This window comes from Cygnus atratus, chromosome 2, assembly GCF_013377495.2.
Source record: "Cygnus atratus isolate AKBS03 ecotype Queensland, Australia chromosome 2, CAtr_DNAZoo_HiC_assembly, whole genome shotgun sequence".
Taxonomy (NCBI): Eukaryota; Metazoa; Chordata; class Aves; order Anseriformes; family Anatidae; genus Cygnus; species Cygnus atratus.
This window is the reverse complement of record NC_066363.1, coordinates 99,868,128-99,886,809: the sequence shown is the minus strand read 5'-3', so window position 1 is coordinate 99,886,809 and position 18,682 is coordinate 99,868,128. Positions and strand designations below refer to the sequence as shown.

General features: G+C 37.0%; 1 protein-coding gene across 1 annotated transcript in view; it reads right to left on the bottom strand.

Moving 5' to 3' along the window:
• Positions 1 to 2,801: 2,801 nt before the first annotated feature.
• Positions 2,802 to 18,682, bottom strand: part of NETO1 (neuropilin and tolloid like 1) — a 70,590-nt gene continuing 54,709 nt past the window's right edge. The window contains exons 8-10 of the mRNA XM_035550574.1: positions 6,871 to 6,984; positions 3,992 to 4,550; positions 2,802 to 2,862 (exon numbers count right to left, since the gene is read on the bottom strand). Coding sequence (XP_035406467.1) covers positions 2,802 to 2,862; positions 3,992 to 4,550; positions 6,871 to 6,984 — 734 coding nt within the window. The remainder of the gene's footprint in view (positions 2,863 to 3,991; positions 4,551 to 6,870; positions 6,985 to 18,682) is intronic.

Sequence of the window (18,682 nt, the reverse complement as noted above, 5' to 3'; positions counted from 1 at the left end):
AAAAAGGAGGCAAAATACCTGAACTCCTCCTTCCTCTTATGTAATTCCTAAATTACTTTTGTAGAAAATGTTTTGTAGAAATTAGATTTTCTGTGTCTGTAATTATGTAAAGGATGTACTTTCTCTGTATATATAAATAACTGATATAGATAACCTTTTGATATCTTTTTTTTTTTTTTTTTTTTTTTTTTTTTTAATGTCAGCATTCCAGGATTCCAGGGTTTCTCTTTTCCCACCTTTTTATATTTTTGGGATATCCATGAAATTATTTCTACTTTTTCAGTAAAACTAGCAACACTTATCAGTAATACTGGAAAAAAAAATGGCAAAAAAATAAAAAAGCTAAAACAAACACAAATGACACAATATGTTTAAGAAAGGATTGGGATTTGTTCTGAGACAGAATTTGCAAGGTAGCAGTTCAAATAGATGTTCATCCTATGACTTCACGCGTGGTTATTGAGTTACCAAACAAAGGGGTTTTTTTTATTTGTTTGTTTTTCAAATTTACATAATTGTGGCTTTTCGGCCTACACTATTTTCGTACTAAATTAACCTCTTGTATTTGATTTCAGTGTTGGTTACTAATGTTTATGGCTTGAATTATGAATGGCATTTTATCTTGCATGAGGAACTGATGTTTATATGCATCTCTAAAATTGAAGTCCTTCCATAATATTTGCATAACTGATAAAAATCAGCTTTTATGCTGCACTGAAACAAACTTCCTAATAACTGCCATAAAAATACAGAGTGCAGAATTGGAAACAAATGTTATCACAAACCTTTTCACTGAAATTAAGCAATCGTCTTTATGTAATACGAATTCGATTAAATCTCAAGAAATTAATGTCTTTCCTTTCTCGATAAGTAAGGGGTGTGAGGCAGCTGATTCTCTGATGTGTCTGACTCTCCAGTTCCTACAGGTTAAACTCATTAATTCTACAAAATCTGTAAATTTAGTAAAAGAAAACATTGACATTAAACTCAAGGTAGGAAATTATTATACATTGTTTTATGTATCTTTATATAAAAAGTTACAAGTAGCAAGCATATGACACAGAAACAGAACAGTAACAGCAACAATTGTGAATGCATGCTTTTTTACAATGTGTCTAACAAGGGGATTTTTGCCAACTCAAATATTCAGTAACATACATGCAAATTATTTTCTCAGTGTCAAATTCAGTCATATTGCTAGATGTTTATCCAACAAACATTTCTATTGAAGTGATTATGAATGGCTAAATACCTGATTTCAATAAATTGTTCCTGAAATTGGGAATTTAACTTGCAATGAAAAGAAAAGAGAAATAGAAAAGAGAAATGACTGATAAGCATAATAATGAAAGTCTTATTGCCTTCTAGTAATTTTACTCAACACTGCTGAATTTTGTCATGATATGAGAATAGCTGGTCAGAGAGTCCATAAAACCTCTAGCTGGTGGTTCCAAGGTCGATAGTTTCACATTCCATTGTAGCATGTTCAAAATCACCCAGGAGCGCACTATTCTCAAGCAGTCTATATAATGAAAACAATGTACATAGAGCAAAAGTTCAATGTAATCTTCTTCCACATATCACACAACAAACAAGTAGATAACAAACTTAAAACATATCAACTAAAATAAAACTAAGAAAAAAGAAAAAGGGGGAAAAAAAAAGTAGGGACAGTCTCAGTCATGAGTTAATTTCTTCAAGTTTGTAGTAAACCTGATAATGTATTTAAAAACTAAGGAGCACTTGGTGGCCAGCAAGCAAATTACAAAATAAACATATTATTGTGCAGTGGGAATCCCTTTCAAAAGAAGTAAGAAATGTCTGTAATTTTTAAGTTTGGATAAAGGCAGTGAAATGAAATTTGAAACATGTCCACTCTTTCTTCCTGATAGCTGAAATAGTTCACTATAGATTTTTCCATTCACAGTTCCCTTGATTGTATAAATAGTGTTTCTCTGAAAGCAAAACAAAGTTAAAATATGTTCTCCCTGTGAAGAAAAATAGAGACAAATATTTACCTAAACTATCTAGAAGCAATAAAAGCTTTAATGGAATCTCTCCCATTAAAAAAATGCTATATACATATGCATGTGTAAACGTGTATATACATATATATGCTTATATATGTATATAAGGAAATTGACAGGCTAGCAGCTATTTATAACTTCAATATAAAAATATGAGATTATGTTTATTAACTGTTGATAACAAATTATACAAAAAGAAAAGCCTAGGAAAAGACTCAAAAACAACAACAACAACAAAAAAATTAACATTAGTGCTACAGAATCTCTAAATTTATCTGTTCTCCTACATACTCTTCCTGTACTCCTATATACTTCACAAGGTTGAATGAGTAAAACAAACTGAAAACAAGTTGTTCCATATCTTCATGGCTTGGGTTAGATTGCCAAATTTTACGGTTTCTCATGCTGGGACTCTAAATTTTATTTTCATAAATTAAAAATCAATAAAACTCTAGAGCCATGCAAAGCATCTGTCTTTATGATATGTTGAGAATGCAGATAATATTTGGGGGGATTATATTTAACTGATTCTACAGTCAAGAGTAAGAATTTAATTAGGATAGGAATTTGATTTTGCGTAGTTTACAGTGCTGAAGTGGTCATCTGTCTGATTTTCAATCTTCTCATTATTAAAACCTGGCTCTCTCCGTGCAAGAACAAGATGGTGTAAAGCTTGAGGACTAACAGACATTTTAACAACATAACAAATAAAATGGAATGGAACAGATGGTTCATTTGTTGTATAGGTATGTTTACTTACCTCAAGTTTGTCTCCTAGACCCTAGTTGTGTTGTACTCAGACTCATGTTTGCTTAGAGACCCAATGAGGCAGAACCTGGAATGTTATGGCTATTTCATTCAAAATAATAATGTTTGCATAGAAAAAAAAGAAATATATGCATATAGATACTTAATAAACTGCACACATTGATAATCTGATCAATATTCATGAAGAAATTTACATTGGCATGCAGTTAGGTTAAAATAGTCAAATAACTTGTTTTTAAGAGATAGAAGTGCCTTAACGCGCAAAGAAAATATGGAGAGCATGTAAACAGTCACAAGAAGTGCATAAATAATGCATGCAAGAGAAAACACAAATATATATAAAAAGTTTGTTTGCTTTTCCAAATAAATGGTTCATATCTCTTTCTCCTTTTCTTTTTCTTTTACTTTTAACCATTCATATTTACAGTCATTCAGAGTGTAATATACAGTAGAAATAGCTCTTTTATTAAAAATATCATACTCAACTTTTTCATTGATTAGAAAGATTCCTTTTAACTATATTCTTCTACGTAAATATAGGAGCATTCTCTATTTACTATTCTGTCTCATATTGCAATTAATATATATTTATATATATAAACATGCTGTGATCAATAATGGAACACATACATTAATGTTTTGCAAATATTTTCATTTGTTGTATAAAAGATAATGTTTCATGGGAAAAGGGGTTTCCTTACCCCAGGTTAATGATTCTCATTATTGTGTAAATCAAAATGGGTAGATGTGTTTTTTATAGTTACTGATGTATTGATTTTGAAATGTTAGACCAACAGTGGATGATATTCAAGGCCACCTCAGTTTCAAGGAAACCACATGCATGTGGCTCTGTCAAAAACTAGACTTGCACAAAATCTTCTTTGGTTTTTTAAAAAATGTACCTATTCTCTGTTGACCAGTGCATGAATGCATGTGGGCATGTATATAAAATAGTAAAAGAAAAAGAAAGATATCACATAGAAAGGTAAAACAGATACAGAAGCTTCCAGGAAACTGGAGCAGAGATGAGAGAGAGACAGAGAAAGATAATATAATGGTATGTACTATCAAGAAACAGAAATTTAAACAATAAACAGAGAGAAAAGAAAATATGTCTTTACTGAATAAAGAGTGAATATGTTTGGGCAATCAAGTCCTTACACAATAGTCTTCATCAAAAATCTATGGATACTGACCGCTGAACAGCTTTATCATGTCTGGACAGCCTGTGGCTTGTGGTTGGTACCTCTTCAATTTCGTCTATCTCACACGCATCTGCAGCATCTTGTGAGTAGCTATGCTTCATGACAAGGATATTTCTCCTGTTCATGGGCTGAATGAGTGGTTTTACAGGTTGGGGTTGTATTTCTGTCAAGACAGAAGCATCTCTTGTGCTGAGGTTACTACGGCTGCCCTTAGTGCTAGACACTTGTGATCCACAGTGATGGTCATGAATGCATTTTGAAGATGATCTCCGCAGTTTATGATAATTTTCAAAGTCATCTGCAACATCAGCAAGGTCAGCTGTAGGCCCTGTCCCTCTGAGGGTGCATAACTCATAATGAGGAGGCTCAAACACCTCCTGGAACACCGTTTGATCAAAGTCTGTTTTCCTTTGGACAAATTTTTTACGAGGCTGCTTGATCTGTACTATCACAGAGATAACAATGAGGATGATAACAATGCAAGATGTCACCCCAATTATGGTCCCACTGGTATTGGTAAGTTGGTCCAATAGGTTAGCTTTTCTTTTTTCTGTGTTAAAAAAAAAAATAATAATAATAAAAATAAAGAAGAAAAAAGGCACAGAATTAGTTGCAGTTCAAAAATAACAGCCATGAGGGGTTCACAGATTACTGCAAAGCCATGCCTAGTCTATGTCTGAGTTCAATTAATCAGTCTTACTGGGGAAAGAAAAAAGAAATCAAGTATTCATGAAAACCAAATAAACAACACATGACTCCACTTAGTGGCTTGGTTAGTGCTTTTTTTTCAAACTCTTTTAACTAGATGAAATAATTATTTATGTGGTTTTGTTGTTCTTATTTCATATATAAAAAGCAACCACCATAATAAACAGATGGATTTAGTATCACAGTCTTTTCACCTGTTAAAGCCCCTAAGATTTCTGCAGGAGCTTCTTTTGTTATTTACTGTCTTCTCTAGTAGATATATACTGCTAGAACATTAGGATAAATTAAACAACAAGCCTTTACATGTTTTAAAAATAAATTCTTCTTTGCATTGGGAACTTTTTTGAACTCCTACAATTTATGAGCTGAATGGGACTGTTGACTGTACTCAATGAAAAACTAAAACTAAATTGAATAAAATAGAAAAGTTATTCAGAAAGGAAAGGAGTTTTCGTAAAGAAAAAAAAAAGTGTGCAAGTTGTTTATTTTTTTCATAACCTATTAATTACCAGAAATTTTTATAACATGCTCAATAATCCAAAAGCTGATCAGACCTACTATCCTTTACTCAGAGGCTGCTAGGAAGTTGGCCAGCAAATTCAGTATTGAGAATGAAGGAAAATAAAAAGTATGCAGTAAAATAATACAAAGTTTCACTCTCCTGTTCTGCATATTTCTCCGTGATTTGCTTTCAGATGGCTGCAGACAGATAAAACAGTGACTGAGCCAAGCTGAAAGCATTCGCATCAGTCTCTTACAGGCATCTCAAGACTTGACATCTCTGATTAAGTTTTAACACCCAGTTGAGTGTAATTTTTCCTGGCAACCTAAAACATACCAAAGGACTTGAGAAAAAAAAAAAAAAAAAAAAAAAAGCCTTTGAAATGAAAGTTATTGACACCAAAATAACATTCACCTTTTTATAATCTTCTAGATACCAACAATGAACTTTTCAGCACTCCCTATTTCCTACTCTTGTAGACTCATTTGGGGTTTCTCTGACTGACACAGACTCTGCAGAAGGAGTTGATTTAGAAAAAGCAACACAGCAACAAACAGCCTTTTTTTTTCCCCTGTAACCAGCAAACCTTATTTTTCTAGTCTGAAATACAAGACAGGATAAATGCACATGAGCCAATAGAAAGACACTCAGCAACTAAAAGATGAAAATAATTTTGGAAATTAGAGAGGGGAAGGTTTTTTTTTTTTCTTCTGTGCTAAAGAAACAGCGAACATATAATTCTTCCCCATGTTTAGTTCATTTGAAGAATATTATTTCACGTCACAGTTTTGTTGTGTTCATTTGAAATATGACTTCATTTATGTTTTACCCTACTGCATTGCTTGTCAAGATTTGACAGGCTTCAGCAGACTTATGGGCTGACTTCTAATCCTCATTCTGAATATTTTCTTGATTGGTTCCTAAATTTGGCATTACCCATGTTTTCAGGAACAAATCTGTTGTAACAGAGGAGGAAAAAAAATAAAAATAAAAATAAAAAAAGCAAACTGTCTCTCTAGCCTGTAATGAAAGTTAGTTAAGCTTTTTCCTCTGAAGACAGCAAAGATGCTGATGATTTTTAATTTTATTTTATTTTTTAAATACAGAGTAATATTTAGAAATCATTGTTAACACCTGGTAGGGAACATCAGTCCCTACCTATGAAATAGACATTATGCCTAATTTCATGTGATGTCCTTGCACTTCATTTTCACTGGAGGACTATATACGGATTTGGTTGCTTTTTTCTACAATGTTAGTTCTACTTCACCTGGGATTTTTAGCCCACCTGGGCTATTATGGACATGGCATGCAGCTAAAAGACACCTGTTATGCATATGCTACTTCACTACAAAGGTAACTATGACAAAGGAACTAAAACATTATTTTTAATTGCATTGTAAATTGTACAGAAACGAAGTGATCAGAAAGCCTGCCAAAAAGCTATAACCACCACAAATGAACACCAAGCAAAACAATTGTAAACATTGAAAGAAAAATCCATCTGTATTTTACCCCCTCCATTTTCTCTCTTGCTTGATGCATGCTGACCCTGAATTATTCCTCCTGAGCCCTCTGACAGATATTAACAAGAAACTAAGAGTAATATGTTGTATCTCATGCAGTCTGATGAGTTAACTGTTTCAGTCCTACACATTACCTTTGCAGTGGTTTTCATCCCAAGGATACACACAATTCTGGAGTCCATTGCAGACCAATGTATTATTAATACACATATTACTGTGGCAAAAGAATGTGTTGGCTTCACAAGGGGCTAAAAACAAAGAGAAAAAGCTGATATTAAATAGTAAGTCATTCAATTTTCCACAACAGACACATCAAGGAAGAATCGTGTAGTCTGTACTAGAGGAAAACTCTACAGCAGAGGTTCCTTGTTTATTTCAATATCTGACATATTTAATATCTGACATGCACCATCAAAGGCACTTAAGTCACACACTTATTATTCTTTGAAAAGATATTTTCACTTTTGTCTAAGTGCATTGACTATGGACTTCTTTCCCATAGTTTCCTTCTAATGGCTGCAGTGTGTCTAATGGCTCCAGTCATACAAAAGACTACAGTAAAAAAGTATCCTTTTGATTACATGGGGAGATTAAAAACAGAAATAGTCATCAATGTCCCAGGAGCCCATGATCTAGAAGAATCATGCAGGATTAAAGCTACAGGATGAAGTCTTTGCTGAAGGACATAAACCTTTACCATGATGGCATTTTGGAGATCATCAGCAGGAATTGTACCTGCTGCTAAACTCAAGTGCTAGAGATCCTTAGGTGTTGAGGTTTGGGTTGTACTCCAAAATTCTGTGCAGTAAAGATAATTTACTCCTCATATTTTGTTCATTAAAAACAAACCAGAAGCTCTTCCTCAATATAAGAGAAACAAACAAACAAACAAAAACAACTATACATTTTATCAGTGTGAAATCAGCAAAAATGAGCTTATTTTTCCCTTTTTTTTTTTTTTTTTTTAGCTCAACTGAAAACCGATATTATAACTATTTCCTTTCCTAAGGGAAAGTTAAAAAAATAACCTAAGACCCTTACTAATCAGAAAGGAGTTATGATGCTCACATTATTAAATTTTGGTATTTAGAATTTGATGCTTCATGGCAATTTTTCTCTTCTGCAATTTTAAAAGCAGTTCCTATGACAACATATATCCTTAGCACAGACACTGGCTCAGAGCAGAAGACTGCTTCAGTGGTTTGTTAACTAAGGACAGGACAAAGGATTTAGATTGCAGAATTTAAAGACTCCATATATCATGTCAAGAAATCCACTTTTCAATAACTGCTTAAGTTCAGATATCCATAACTGACTATAATGGCTTCTTCAGATCAGTTATAGTCTGTTAAAGAAATGATAAACGCCATCAAAACTTGTCCCTAGAAACACTGTCATCCAATCAGATATAATAGTATACATATATACTAAAATAGCATGCACAAAAGTTTGCAATTTCAAATAGCATATATTTTCAAATTTACTCACCCATCACTTTTACGCACTTCACCAGGACCCTAATATTGTCAGGAGCTTAAACAGTTATTGGTCTAATATATAAATAACACATTTTTAAAATGCAGATACTTATGTAAAAAAAAAAAAAAAAAAAAAAAAAAAAAAGTACATATTTTATTTGTAGAAGGGTTTTCTACTGGCTTTATGTATTTGTGAACTGTAAGACATAACAGCTCTTTTGTCTCCATCATTTACATTGCTTTCTAAAAGTAGCAGCTAACATGAAAATGTATATAATACATTAAAATATCCCTTAGTCACAATAGCTACAGTCCCACAATAGAAGATCTAATGTAATGCTTAGAGCTTTGTATGCTCCTTCTGCTTGAGTTTCAGCATGAGTTTTGTGGTTACACAGTACCTGGCCTCAGGTACTCCCTGACCTGGGGGGAGATTTGGGTGCAATGCTGTACTGCGTTTATGTGGCAAGATTTTGGTATCGGGGGCTGCAGGGGTGGTCTCTGTGAGAAGAGCCCAGCAGCTACCCCATGTCAGATCAGATCCAGTTTCAGCCAGCTCCAAAGGGACCCGCCACTGCCAAGAGCCGAGCCAATAAGCGGTGTTGTTTGCACCTCTGTGAGAGCTAATTTAAGAAAGGGAAAAAAACTACTGCACCACAGCACCTGGGAGAGCGAGTGAGAACCCAAGGTCAGCGCAGCAGGAGGGCAGGAGGTGCTCCAGGCCCCTGAGCTGAAGTTCCCCTGCAGCCTGTGGAGAGGCCCCTGGTGGAGCAGGCTGTCCCCCTGCAGCCCATGGGTCCCACATGGAGCAGATCTCCACGCTGCAGCCCGTGGAGGAGCCCCTGGTGGAGCAGGTGGATGTGGCCTGGAGGAGGCTGCAGCCCATGGAGAGCCCCCACAGGAGCAGGCCCTGGGCTGGAGCTGCAGCCCATGGAGAAGAGCCCATGCAGGAGCAGGGGATCTGGGGGGAGCTGCCGCCCATGGGGGACCTGTGCTGGAGCAGTTTGCTCCTAATGAATGGACCCTGTGGTACAGACACACACTGAAAAAGTTCTTGAAAAGCTGCTGCATGTGGGAAACCCACATAGGATCAGTTCAGGAAGGATGGTGTCCCGTGGAAGGACCCCACGTGGAGCAGGGGCAGAGAGTGACCGTGAAAGAGCAGCAGAGAGAAAGCATTAGGGGCGGACTGCAGCCCCCATTCCCCTGCGCTGCTAAGGTGGAGGACGTAGAAGAGGGTGGATGGGGGAAAGGTGTTTTTAGTTTGCTTTTAGTTTCTCACTGCTCTAGCTTGTTAGTAATAGGTAATAAATTACATTAATCTCCCTATGCTGAGTCTATTTTGCCCATGATGGTAATTGTTGAGTGATCTTGCTGTCCTTTTCTCAACCCTTGAGCCCTTTCCATTTTATTTTCTCTCCCTTGCCCTTTGAGGAGTGAGAGAGCAGTTCTGGTGGAGCTCTGCTGCCCAGCTGAGTAAAACCACCACAATTGCTAAACCAATGCTGAAGACAAACTGGCCAAATTGTTTCTGTCCCAGTTAGCACTGTTCAGTTATTGCAAACCTCTGTACAACATCCCTCCATCCTGCAGAGACCCTGATCAGGTGCTAAGTTTGTTACAATAAATATTTTACTTAAAAATAGATAGAAAGAGCAGATCAGCATACATATATGTATTAGAAACAGAGGGTGCTTTGGGACAGTCCTTATCTGTTACTGCCATTTGGGGACAGAGTCACGTCATGGTATAGAGGACCTTCCAGAGGCACTATCATCCTTTCACACATAAACCATAAGCCCCTTTTCTGGGCAAGGTAGTAATCTTTTGGCAGTCTTACTGCCTGCTCTAAAAAAAAAAAAAAAAAAAAAAAAAAAAAAAAAAAAACAGAGAGGGAGTTAAGGGAAACCTAAAAATACCTAGCCACCAATCAAAATATATGAGAATACATAAGAAGAGACCAAGAAAAGACCCAAAGGACAAGTGTGAACAGCACAAGGAGGGCCAGGGGTGGTGGGGGAAAGTGCAGCATTAGGAAAGTTTATGCTAATAAAGACATAAAGAAAACAAACAAACAAAACATAGACTGTCATGAAAAGCATTACAAGTGAAGTGGTGAGGAAAAAGTGCTGTCTCAGCGGGCAGAACCTTTTAAATGCATATGACTTCCCTTTCCACTTTAAATCCAAGCTGATCTAATCCTGAATGTGACAGCAAAGAAAGGAATAACAGTGGGAAAACAGCCCCCCAGAAGAATAGAGGACAACTTAGGGGAATGAAGGACAGTTGTGTGGGCAGAAATGTGGGCATCTAGAAGCATACACTTGTTAAATAGAAAAGGAAGACCTGGAGGGAGGAAGTAAGGGAAGAGAAAGGAAAAGGAAGAATGAGAGAACTATGCAAGACAGCAAAATAAATTAAATATTAGGCATTCTGCACTGAAATGAATGACAAGATACTGTATCAAGTGAGAATATTAGGATATGTTTCAGGAACAAGAGAGAAAAAATAAGAGCAATTCTTTTTTTTTTTTTTCTTTCAGATTTTAGAAGACAGAATACTTATGCAAAGTGATGTCAGGGAGATCTGAAAACAACAGATGAGGAAACAAGGAAGAAAAAAGAGCTTCTGCTTCTCTAAATCGTGCTGTTGAACTACGGAGGAAAGAAATGCTATGTGAATAAATGTCATGACTAAATGGATAGACAGCAAAGAAATTTCAAAACAAGTACAGAAGTCTTAGCATTGGAGAAACCCAAGTGCGGCAGATTTCTAAATCTAAAGATAAACAGTACACTTCTGTTTATGTTTTTAAAATTAGAATAGTCAAATCCTCTCTGTGGTCCCTTGAGCCTAGAGTGATTAAGCTGGACAAGAAATCAATATTTTTTCCCCACTCTAATGAGGCTTTTTTGTTAGAATGAATGAAAACATCAAGGGAAGCTGAAAACTTGTCAGTCCCAATTTTCATTGAAGGAATTAGCTTTTTTTATTTTATTTTATTGCTCTTGAAGAGGCACAGTAAAGGGATCTTAGGGTGCAGTACCGAGGATATTCTAGTAACAGCAGAAAGATACATGAACTGGTAGTGAACAGGATTCTTCTTCAGCAAGGTGGAGCTGGTCCTAACACTTTCCTGAGGCTGTTACAGAACCCTGCGTGGGAGTGGAATCAAGCAGACAAAGCATGTGGCTCCAACACTGGACAGCTTAACCTAACCTTTGAACATCTGTGGTGTTGCCTCAATACGTAAAAAATTTAAAAATGAAGAAAGGGTGTGAACGTTTTCACAAAAGGAATTTACTGGTATCACTAGCTTCAATTAGATAAAATAAGGCAAACTTCTCCACCAAGCAGAAGTCCTGGTCTATCAGTATGCAATCTTCACTATGACTATCTAAATGTTCTTATATGAGAGAGCAGTGGAAATGAACAGAACTCTGCCTTGGGTTGTGTTGAGCAAACTGATAGTTTTTGGGTCAGGATTAGTGGGCAGACCAATGTGGAAGTCACACATTCACAGACCCTGGTCTTTCAGGGGATTTTAACTACCTGTGGAGGGTAGCACATCAGGGCACGAACAACCCAGGAGGTTTCTGGAGAGCACTGATAATAACTTCCTGATACAGGGAGCTGTTTTAGAGAACTCTGCTGGGACTCATGCTTTTACAAACACAGAAGACTGGTTGGGAATGTGAACACTACATGCAGCCCTGGCTGCAGTAGTCACAAGATGTTGCAGTTCAGGATCCTGAGAGGAGGGAATAAGGAAAAAGCAGGATCACAACCCTTGGCCTCAGGAGAGCAGAATTTGTTGAGGGATCTACTTGGAAAAATCCCACTTGGAAAGATAAGGGGTCCAACAGAAGAGTTGCTTGACTCTCTAAGATCACCTTTTCTAAGCTCAATAGTCTATCCAGACAAGCAGAAAATCAAACAAAGGTGGCAGTTAGCCTGCATGGATAAACAAAGAGTTCCTGACTAAATGCAGACAAAAAAAGGACACGTACATGAGGTGGAAGCATGGTCAAGTGACCCCAGTGGAAGTATAGGGGCATAGACCAAGTATACAGGGAAATAGCTAAGAAAGCTGAAGTCCATCTGATGTTGAATCTGGCAAGGACTGTGAAAGGCAACAAAAATGATTTCTACAGGTATATTCGCTGCCAAAGGAAGGTGAGGGAAAATGTGTGTGATGCTGAATGGGGCATGGGACCTGTTGACAAGAGATATGGAAAAGGATAAGGTACTAAATGCCGCCTTCTGTTCCACCTTTTTTGGTGGATTTGCCCTTTGGAGTTCCAGGCACTTGAGATGAAGGAGGCAGTCTGGAGCAAGCAGGACTTACCCTCAGTGGAGGAGGACTGGGTCAGAGAACATCAACCAAACTGTACAGGCATGAATCCATGGACCCCGGACTTGTGGGATGCCCGCAGAAGTTGGCTGATGTTGTTTTCTTGATTATCTCTGAAACGTCATGGCCATAGAGAGAAGTTCCTAAGAACTTGAAGAAAGCAGATGTCTCCGTTGTCTTTGAGAAAGGCAAGAAGGAGAATCCTGAGAGCTACAGATTGTTCAGCGTCAACTTAATCCCTGGAAACATGATGGAGCAAATTACCCTGGAAACCATTTCCAAAAAAAATGAAGGACAGGAAGGGAGTAGTCTGCATAGACTCATGACATAAGTCAACAGTGACATGAGTCGGCAGTGCGCACTTGCAGCCCAGAAGGCCAACTGCATCCTGGGCTGCATCATAAGCGGAATGGCCAGCAGGTCAATGGAGGTGATTATCCCCCTCTACTCAGCCCTTGTGAGGCCCCACTTGGAGTGCTGCGTCCAGGTCTGGGTCCCCAGCACAAGAAGGATATTAACCTGTTAGAGCGGGTCCAGAGAAGGGCCACAAAGATGATCAGAGGGCTTGAGCACCTCTCCTACAAAGACAGGCTGAGAGAGATGGCTCCTTTCAGCCTATAGAAGAGAAGGTTCCGGAGTGATCACATCACAGCATTTCAGTGCTTAAAGGGGTCTTATAAAAAGGACGTAAAAGAACTCTTTACTAGGGTAGATAATGATAGGACAAGGGAGGATGATTTTAAACTAAAAGAGGGGAAATTTAGATTAGAGGTTAGAATGAAATTTTTCACTCAGAGGGTGGTGAGGCAGTGGAACAGGTTGCCCAGAGAGGTTGTAGATGCTCCATCCCTGGAGGTGTTAAAGGCCAGGTTTGATGGGGCTCTGGGCAACCTGGTCTGGTGGGAGGTGTCCCTGTCTATGGCATGGGGGTTGGAACTAGGTGGTCTTTGAGGTCCCTTCCAACCCAGGCCAATCTATGATTTTATGATTCTATGACCAAAACTGGCTGAGCAGCCAGGCTCAAAAAAGTGATCAATAGAATGAAGTCCAGCTGGAGGCCAGTCACTAACATTTTAACACAGGGGTCAGTTCTACAGCCAGTACTGTTTAACTCCTTCATTAATATCCTGGATGATGGGGCAGAGTGTACCCTCAGCAGGTTTGCAGACAATGCAGACCTATAAGGGCTGGTTAATAGAACAGTTGGTTGGACAGCTGTAGAAAGGGACCTTATCAGGCTGGAGAAATATGTCTATAGTAAGCACACGCATTTCAACAGTGAAATACAAAGTTCTGCAACTGGGGAGGAATAACCCCATGAACCACTAAGTCCTGGGGAACGACAGACTGGAAAGCAAGTTTGCAGAAAAGGTGCTGGTGTACAGTAACATGACCATGAGCCAGCACTGTGCCCCTGTGACAAAGAAAGACAGAGTATCGTAGGAAAAAAAAAAAAAAAAAAAAAAAGATCATTGCCAGCAGGTGAAGAGGGGTGATCCTTCCCCTCTACCCAGCACTGGTGAATCACCTCTGTTTGGTCCAGTTCTGGGCTCCCCAGCACAAGAAAGACATGGACATACTGGAGTCAGTCTAACAAAAGGTCACGAAGATGATCAAAGACTTAGATAATCATATGAGGAAAGCCTAGGAAAGCCAGGACTGATCAGACTGGAGAAGAGAAGGCTCAGGGGAGATCTTGTCAATGTGTACAAATACCTGACAGGGCAGAGTAAAGAAGACAGAGCTAGGATCTTCTCAGTGGAGCCTAGTGACAAGACAAAAAAAAAAAAAAGCAATGAGCACTAAATAAAATGCAGGAAATTTCACTTACACACAAGAACAAACTTTTTTACTTTGTGGCTTGTCATTCACAGGGCAAGATTTGGTTTCTCTGAGAGGTTGTGAAGACTGTGTTGGGGTTACTGAAAACTCAACGGGATGCAGACCCACAGCCCTCAACAGAGAAAGTCCAAACCCCAAAGTCTCTTCCAACCTCAGCCATTCTGTCTGGCTCTGAAAAGATGGCTACATAGTTAGATCAAAAGTTACAGCTTAGATCACACAAGCACATTTATTTTTACTGTGCCCTAAAGCAGCCTTGAATTAAGATCTACCAAGGTAGGTACTGGCCTAGAAAAAAGTGAGGTAACATATTCAGCACAATGAACAATGTATAATGATAATGAAAAGAAGTGAGCAAATTTTAACCATTCCTATAACTCACATTGGTGTATTTTAACTACAGTAATTTTTTCATAAAACATCGGACTTTTACAGCATGAAATATTGTAATTTAATTAAAGTGCCAATAAAAAATATATATATACCAAAAGGTCTTTTTCCAATTTGGAGTTGAACCATATATTATTTTATTGTAAAATTATGATATATATAAAATTAAATATAGAGAGACATATATATACATATAAACCTTCAAAACCTTTCCCTTCATTTTAAATTTCAATATGATCTTTAAAATTTTTATATCTGTGTGTAGGTATAACTGGTATCTTATTACACAGATATTTTAGTTACGGAAAAAAACAACGTAGTGTCTTCCACTTTTCAACAAGTATTTATACTGAACACAAGATGGAGCACTTATCCTAGAACATGTATAAGCAAGTATGTTAACAGGAATGGAGTTGGTAACCCACTGAATTTTTCAGATTTAGAAAACCTATACTTAAAAAAACCTAGACTAATTATATTATTTATGTTTGATGACTTGTAAATATATTTTTGTTACTAATGGGGACAAACTAGGACATTAGAGGATTGTTACAATAATCATATTTCCAGAAAGTTACCATCTCAGTATTCAAAGAAGCCTGGATTCAGCGTTTGAATGTTACTGTTTTCAAAGTTAAAAAAATTGAGCCAATGGAGTTGTCTATATCTTATTACTATTAGAAGGTTCTGGGAATGCACATGGAGTTAATAATCCATACTTTTTCATTTACTAATGAAAAATGATCACAACTTCTTTTAATCCTGAATAGCCCTAAGGCAGAGGAACATAAAGAGTATTAATAGTTCCTCCATATACCATGCTTACAAAGTAATATGAACTAAAAATTCATATTTTATATTTTTTTCCAAGAAAATACTGCTTTCACTAGGGCAGTAAAATAAATAATTGCAAGTGGTATATGGCCATTTATAAAATAAAATAGCAATATTTATACAGCACTACAGCAAACATTATTTGTGCTATTAATAATTATTAGATCGTGATGTAGTGGCATTAATAACAAAATACATTATCTGTGTGTGTGTGCTGTGCATAATTCCGGGGAGTGAGGATACTTTGGGTATAAAATGCAGACATGGCGGTGTAAAAATATTTTTACATGATGAAGTCAAAATCCAACTTGCTGTGGACCTGGTGTGAAGCTTAGCTGTTCTACTTCGGCCTTCCCCAGTGTATTTACACTGTTTCTAAGCACCAGGTAGAGTTAGCATTAACTCCACACCTTCTGTTTGAGGTGTGCACTAGATCTGAGCAAGCTAGCTTGGGTGTCTATGTCTCACTTCACTGAATTTTGTGGGCTTGCCCTTTGAGTCCATTTCAGGGTAGGGATTTCAATCCGGGACTCCTTAATCTTAGATGAATGCCCTATTCTACTTACTATTTCAGGCTTCTCTATCTCCACCCCTTCCATTCTTGTCATAACATTCCTTGAGAGGTCTTGCTTTCTCCTGAGGGTGAATAGGAAAATTCTGAAGTCTGAAAAATGGTTAGATGTGAAAAATAATTTCCGCTGAACTCATTACACATTTCACACCTACTCCTCATGTTCTCAAGATAGCTTATTGCATCATGCTCTGCACATTAATTCTTTAGGCATAGATCATTTGGAATTTCCCACTGTTCCTTACTGAAAACTAGAGCTTTCTTTTCTTCACAAGAGAAAGAAAAATGAAATTCTTCAGATGTTCCTCAAATCATCTTTGAAACAGAAATTTTCTCTCAGCCTCCCCAAGGAAAAGTCCATCAGTCATGCTGACAGACAGTTTCACTTACTTTCTTAAAATAAAATTATTACAGTGGTTTTAGTAATGCACACTAAACTGTGTTATCTGAAGTAAAATTACTTGTCTTTTCATTTGCCATTAATGAAAAAATCTTATTAAAATATAGCTATTAGATACTTGAAAATGGAATGTGTTTAATTCTGAATTTTCCTCCTCAGCCACCTTCAGACAACTCTGTTCAAAATAAATACAATGTTTTTTGAGTGTTAATACCAGACACATGTCAATATGAGATCAGCAGAGACTGTCAGCTCAGTAGTGTGTGCTCAGAGCTCCATTCAATGTTCAATTTATACACTCTAGGCACCACAGACACCTATTTTGTTCAGGAACAGAGAGGCATAGGGTTGCTTAGCCAGTGAGGGTTTTTGACTACAGATAGCTGTAGATATAACAGAGGGGCAGAAAATCACAGATGAATATTCACCATTAAGGAGGCAATCAAAATGATTTCTTTTATATATATGTGTGTGGAAGCAGGGAACAAAACCAAGAAGGCCATAATCTATTTACACTCTTAAGTCCTTCCAAGTGGAAACTATCTCTTTGCATGTATTGCACTGATTGCATTGCTGTTCCTTTTCTCAGTTGTTCCTTTTGCATTATCACAATAAACACAGCCATTAATATTGAATACCTACAGAGCCTTTTACCCGTTAGAAAATTGCCCATGCTGGGATGATCATCTTCAGGGATTCTGGCTGTAAATAAGGACTTGACTGCTGTTACTCTATAAAGCTGTGCACTACTCCTCTAAACATAGCATTAGATTTCTATCTAAATATGGGTTTTGTTAATAAAAAGAAAGCAATTATAATAGAATTTGTGATCCTTTAAGAAAACACCATGAGATAGGGCTTTAAAAACACCTTCAAAGCTCAAAGTGGCAACAAAATAAGAGAAGGAACAATATTTTTCTGTTTGTATTTAAAAAAAAAAAAAAAAGTTGTGGATATAGAGGCAAGCAGTGCTACCAAATAGCTGTCACAGATGAGAGAATAAGCATCTTGTGTGCTCTGCATATAGAGGGATTTTCTCTTATCCCCTACGCCCTGGTTTTATGAAACTGCTTTTTAAAGCGTAGGTGTGCCTGCTCATGAACATCTCTTTGAAGAAGCTGTAAGTATAGCATGTCTGTCATTAATCAGGCTGGAGATCGCTGTCACAACCATGGAAAGTGAAATGAACAGTTAGTAGGTGAAAAAACAAGGATTCATTTTTCAAGTCCTCTTAACAGATGAACATATGCCTTTTGATGATACCAGATTTCTTTCTTTTTTATTTTTTTCTTTTTCTGATTCTTAAATTAATGTATTTGCTATTTGAAATCTACTGTAGACAGTGACTAACATACTACCATACAGAAAAGTATGAAGTAAATGTATATGATTACAGGTTGTATAAAAGATTGAAAAGGTAAGGGCATGAACAGAAAAAAATATATATTTGGAATAGCTGATAATACTGATCACAAAATATCTGTCATCATTGTACCTTATCAGCTATTAAGAATTATTTGTTTGCTAAAAGTTGATTAGAGCTCTACTGCTACTTTTATGATGTAAGAATCATTACTGATTTTCTGGAGTAGTAAATTTAACAACTTCTTGCATTGTATGCCTGTTTTTCTTGAGATATATTTACAGCATTTCTGCTTTGCAGAGCATCACCACTAGAGGTTTGGAAACTTGTAAGACCACTTTTTAGAGGGGAGAAAAAAAAAAAAAAACATATATACATATATTTCAGATGAAATTGGAGAGCGCTGATCAAACCATATGAAAATAGTCATATAAGAAATCTCTTTAAGATTTCTCTGTTCTACACAAACGTCAAGTCCCCAGGAAACAGCTCTGCAACAAGAATTTACACTGAACAGACTTAGACAGGAAGAAAAGATTCCTCAGGCTAAGTAGCCTGTTTCTGTTTCCACAAAACAAACAAAAACACCCCACACTTCCAATTCACAGAGCTTTGTGTAACAGAGGACTACAGTGGACTCAGTCTCACTTAACTCTACAGACAGTACCCCATACTAAGGAGAGGAACTTGAGGAGCTACACATAACAACACCTC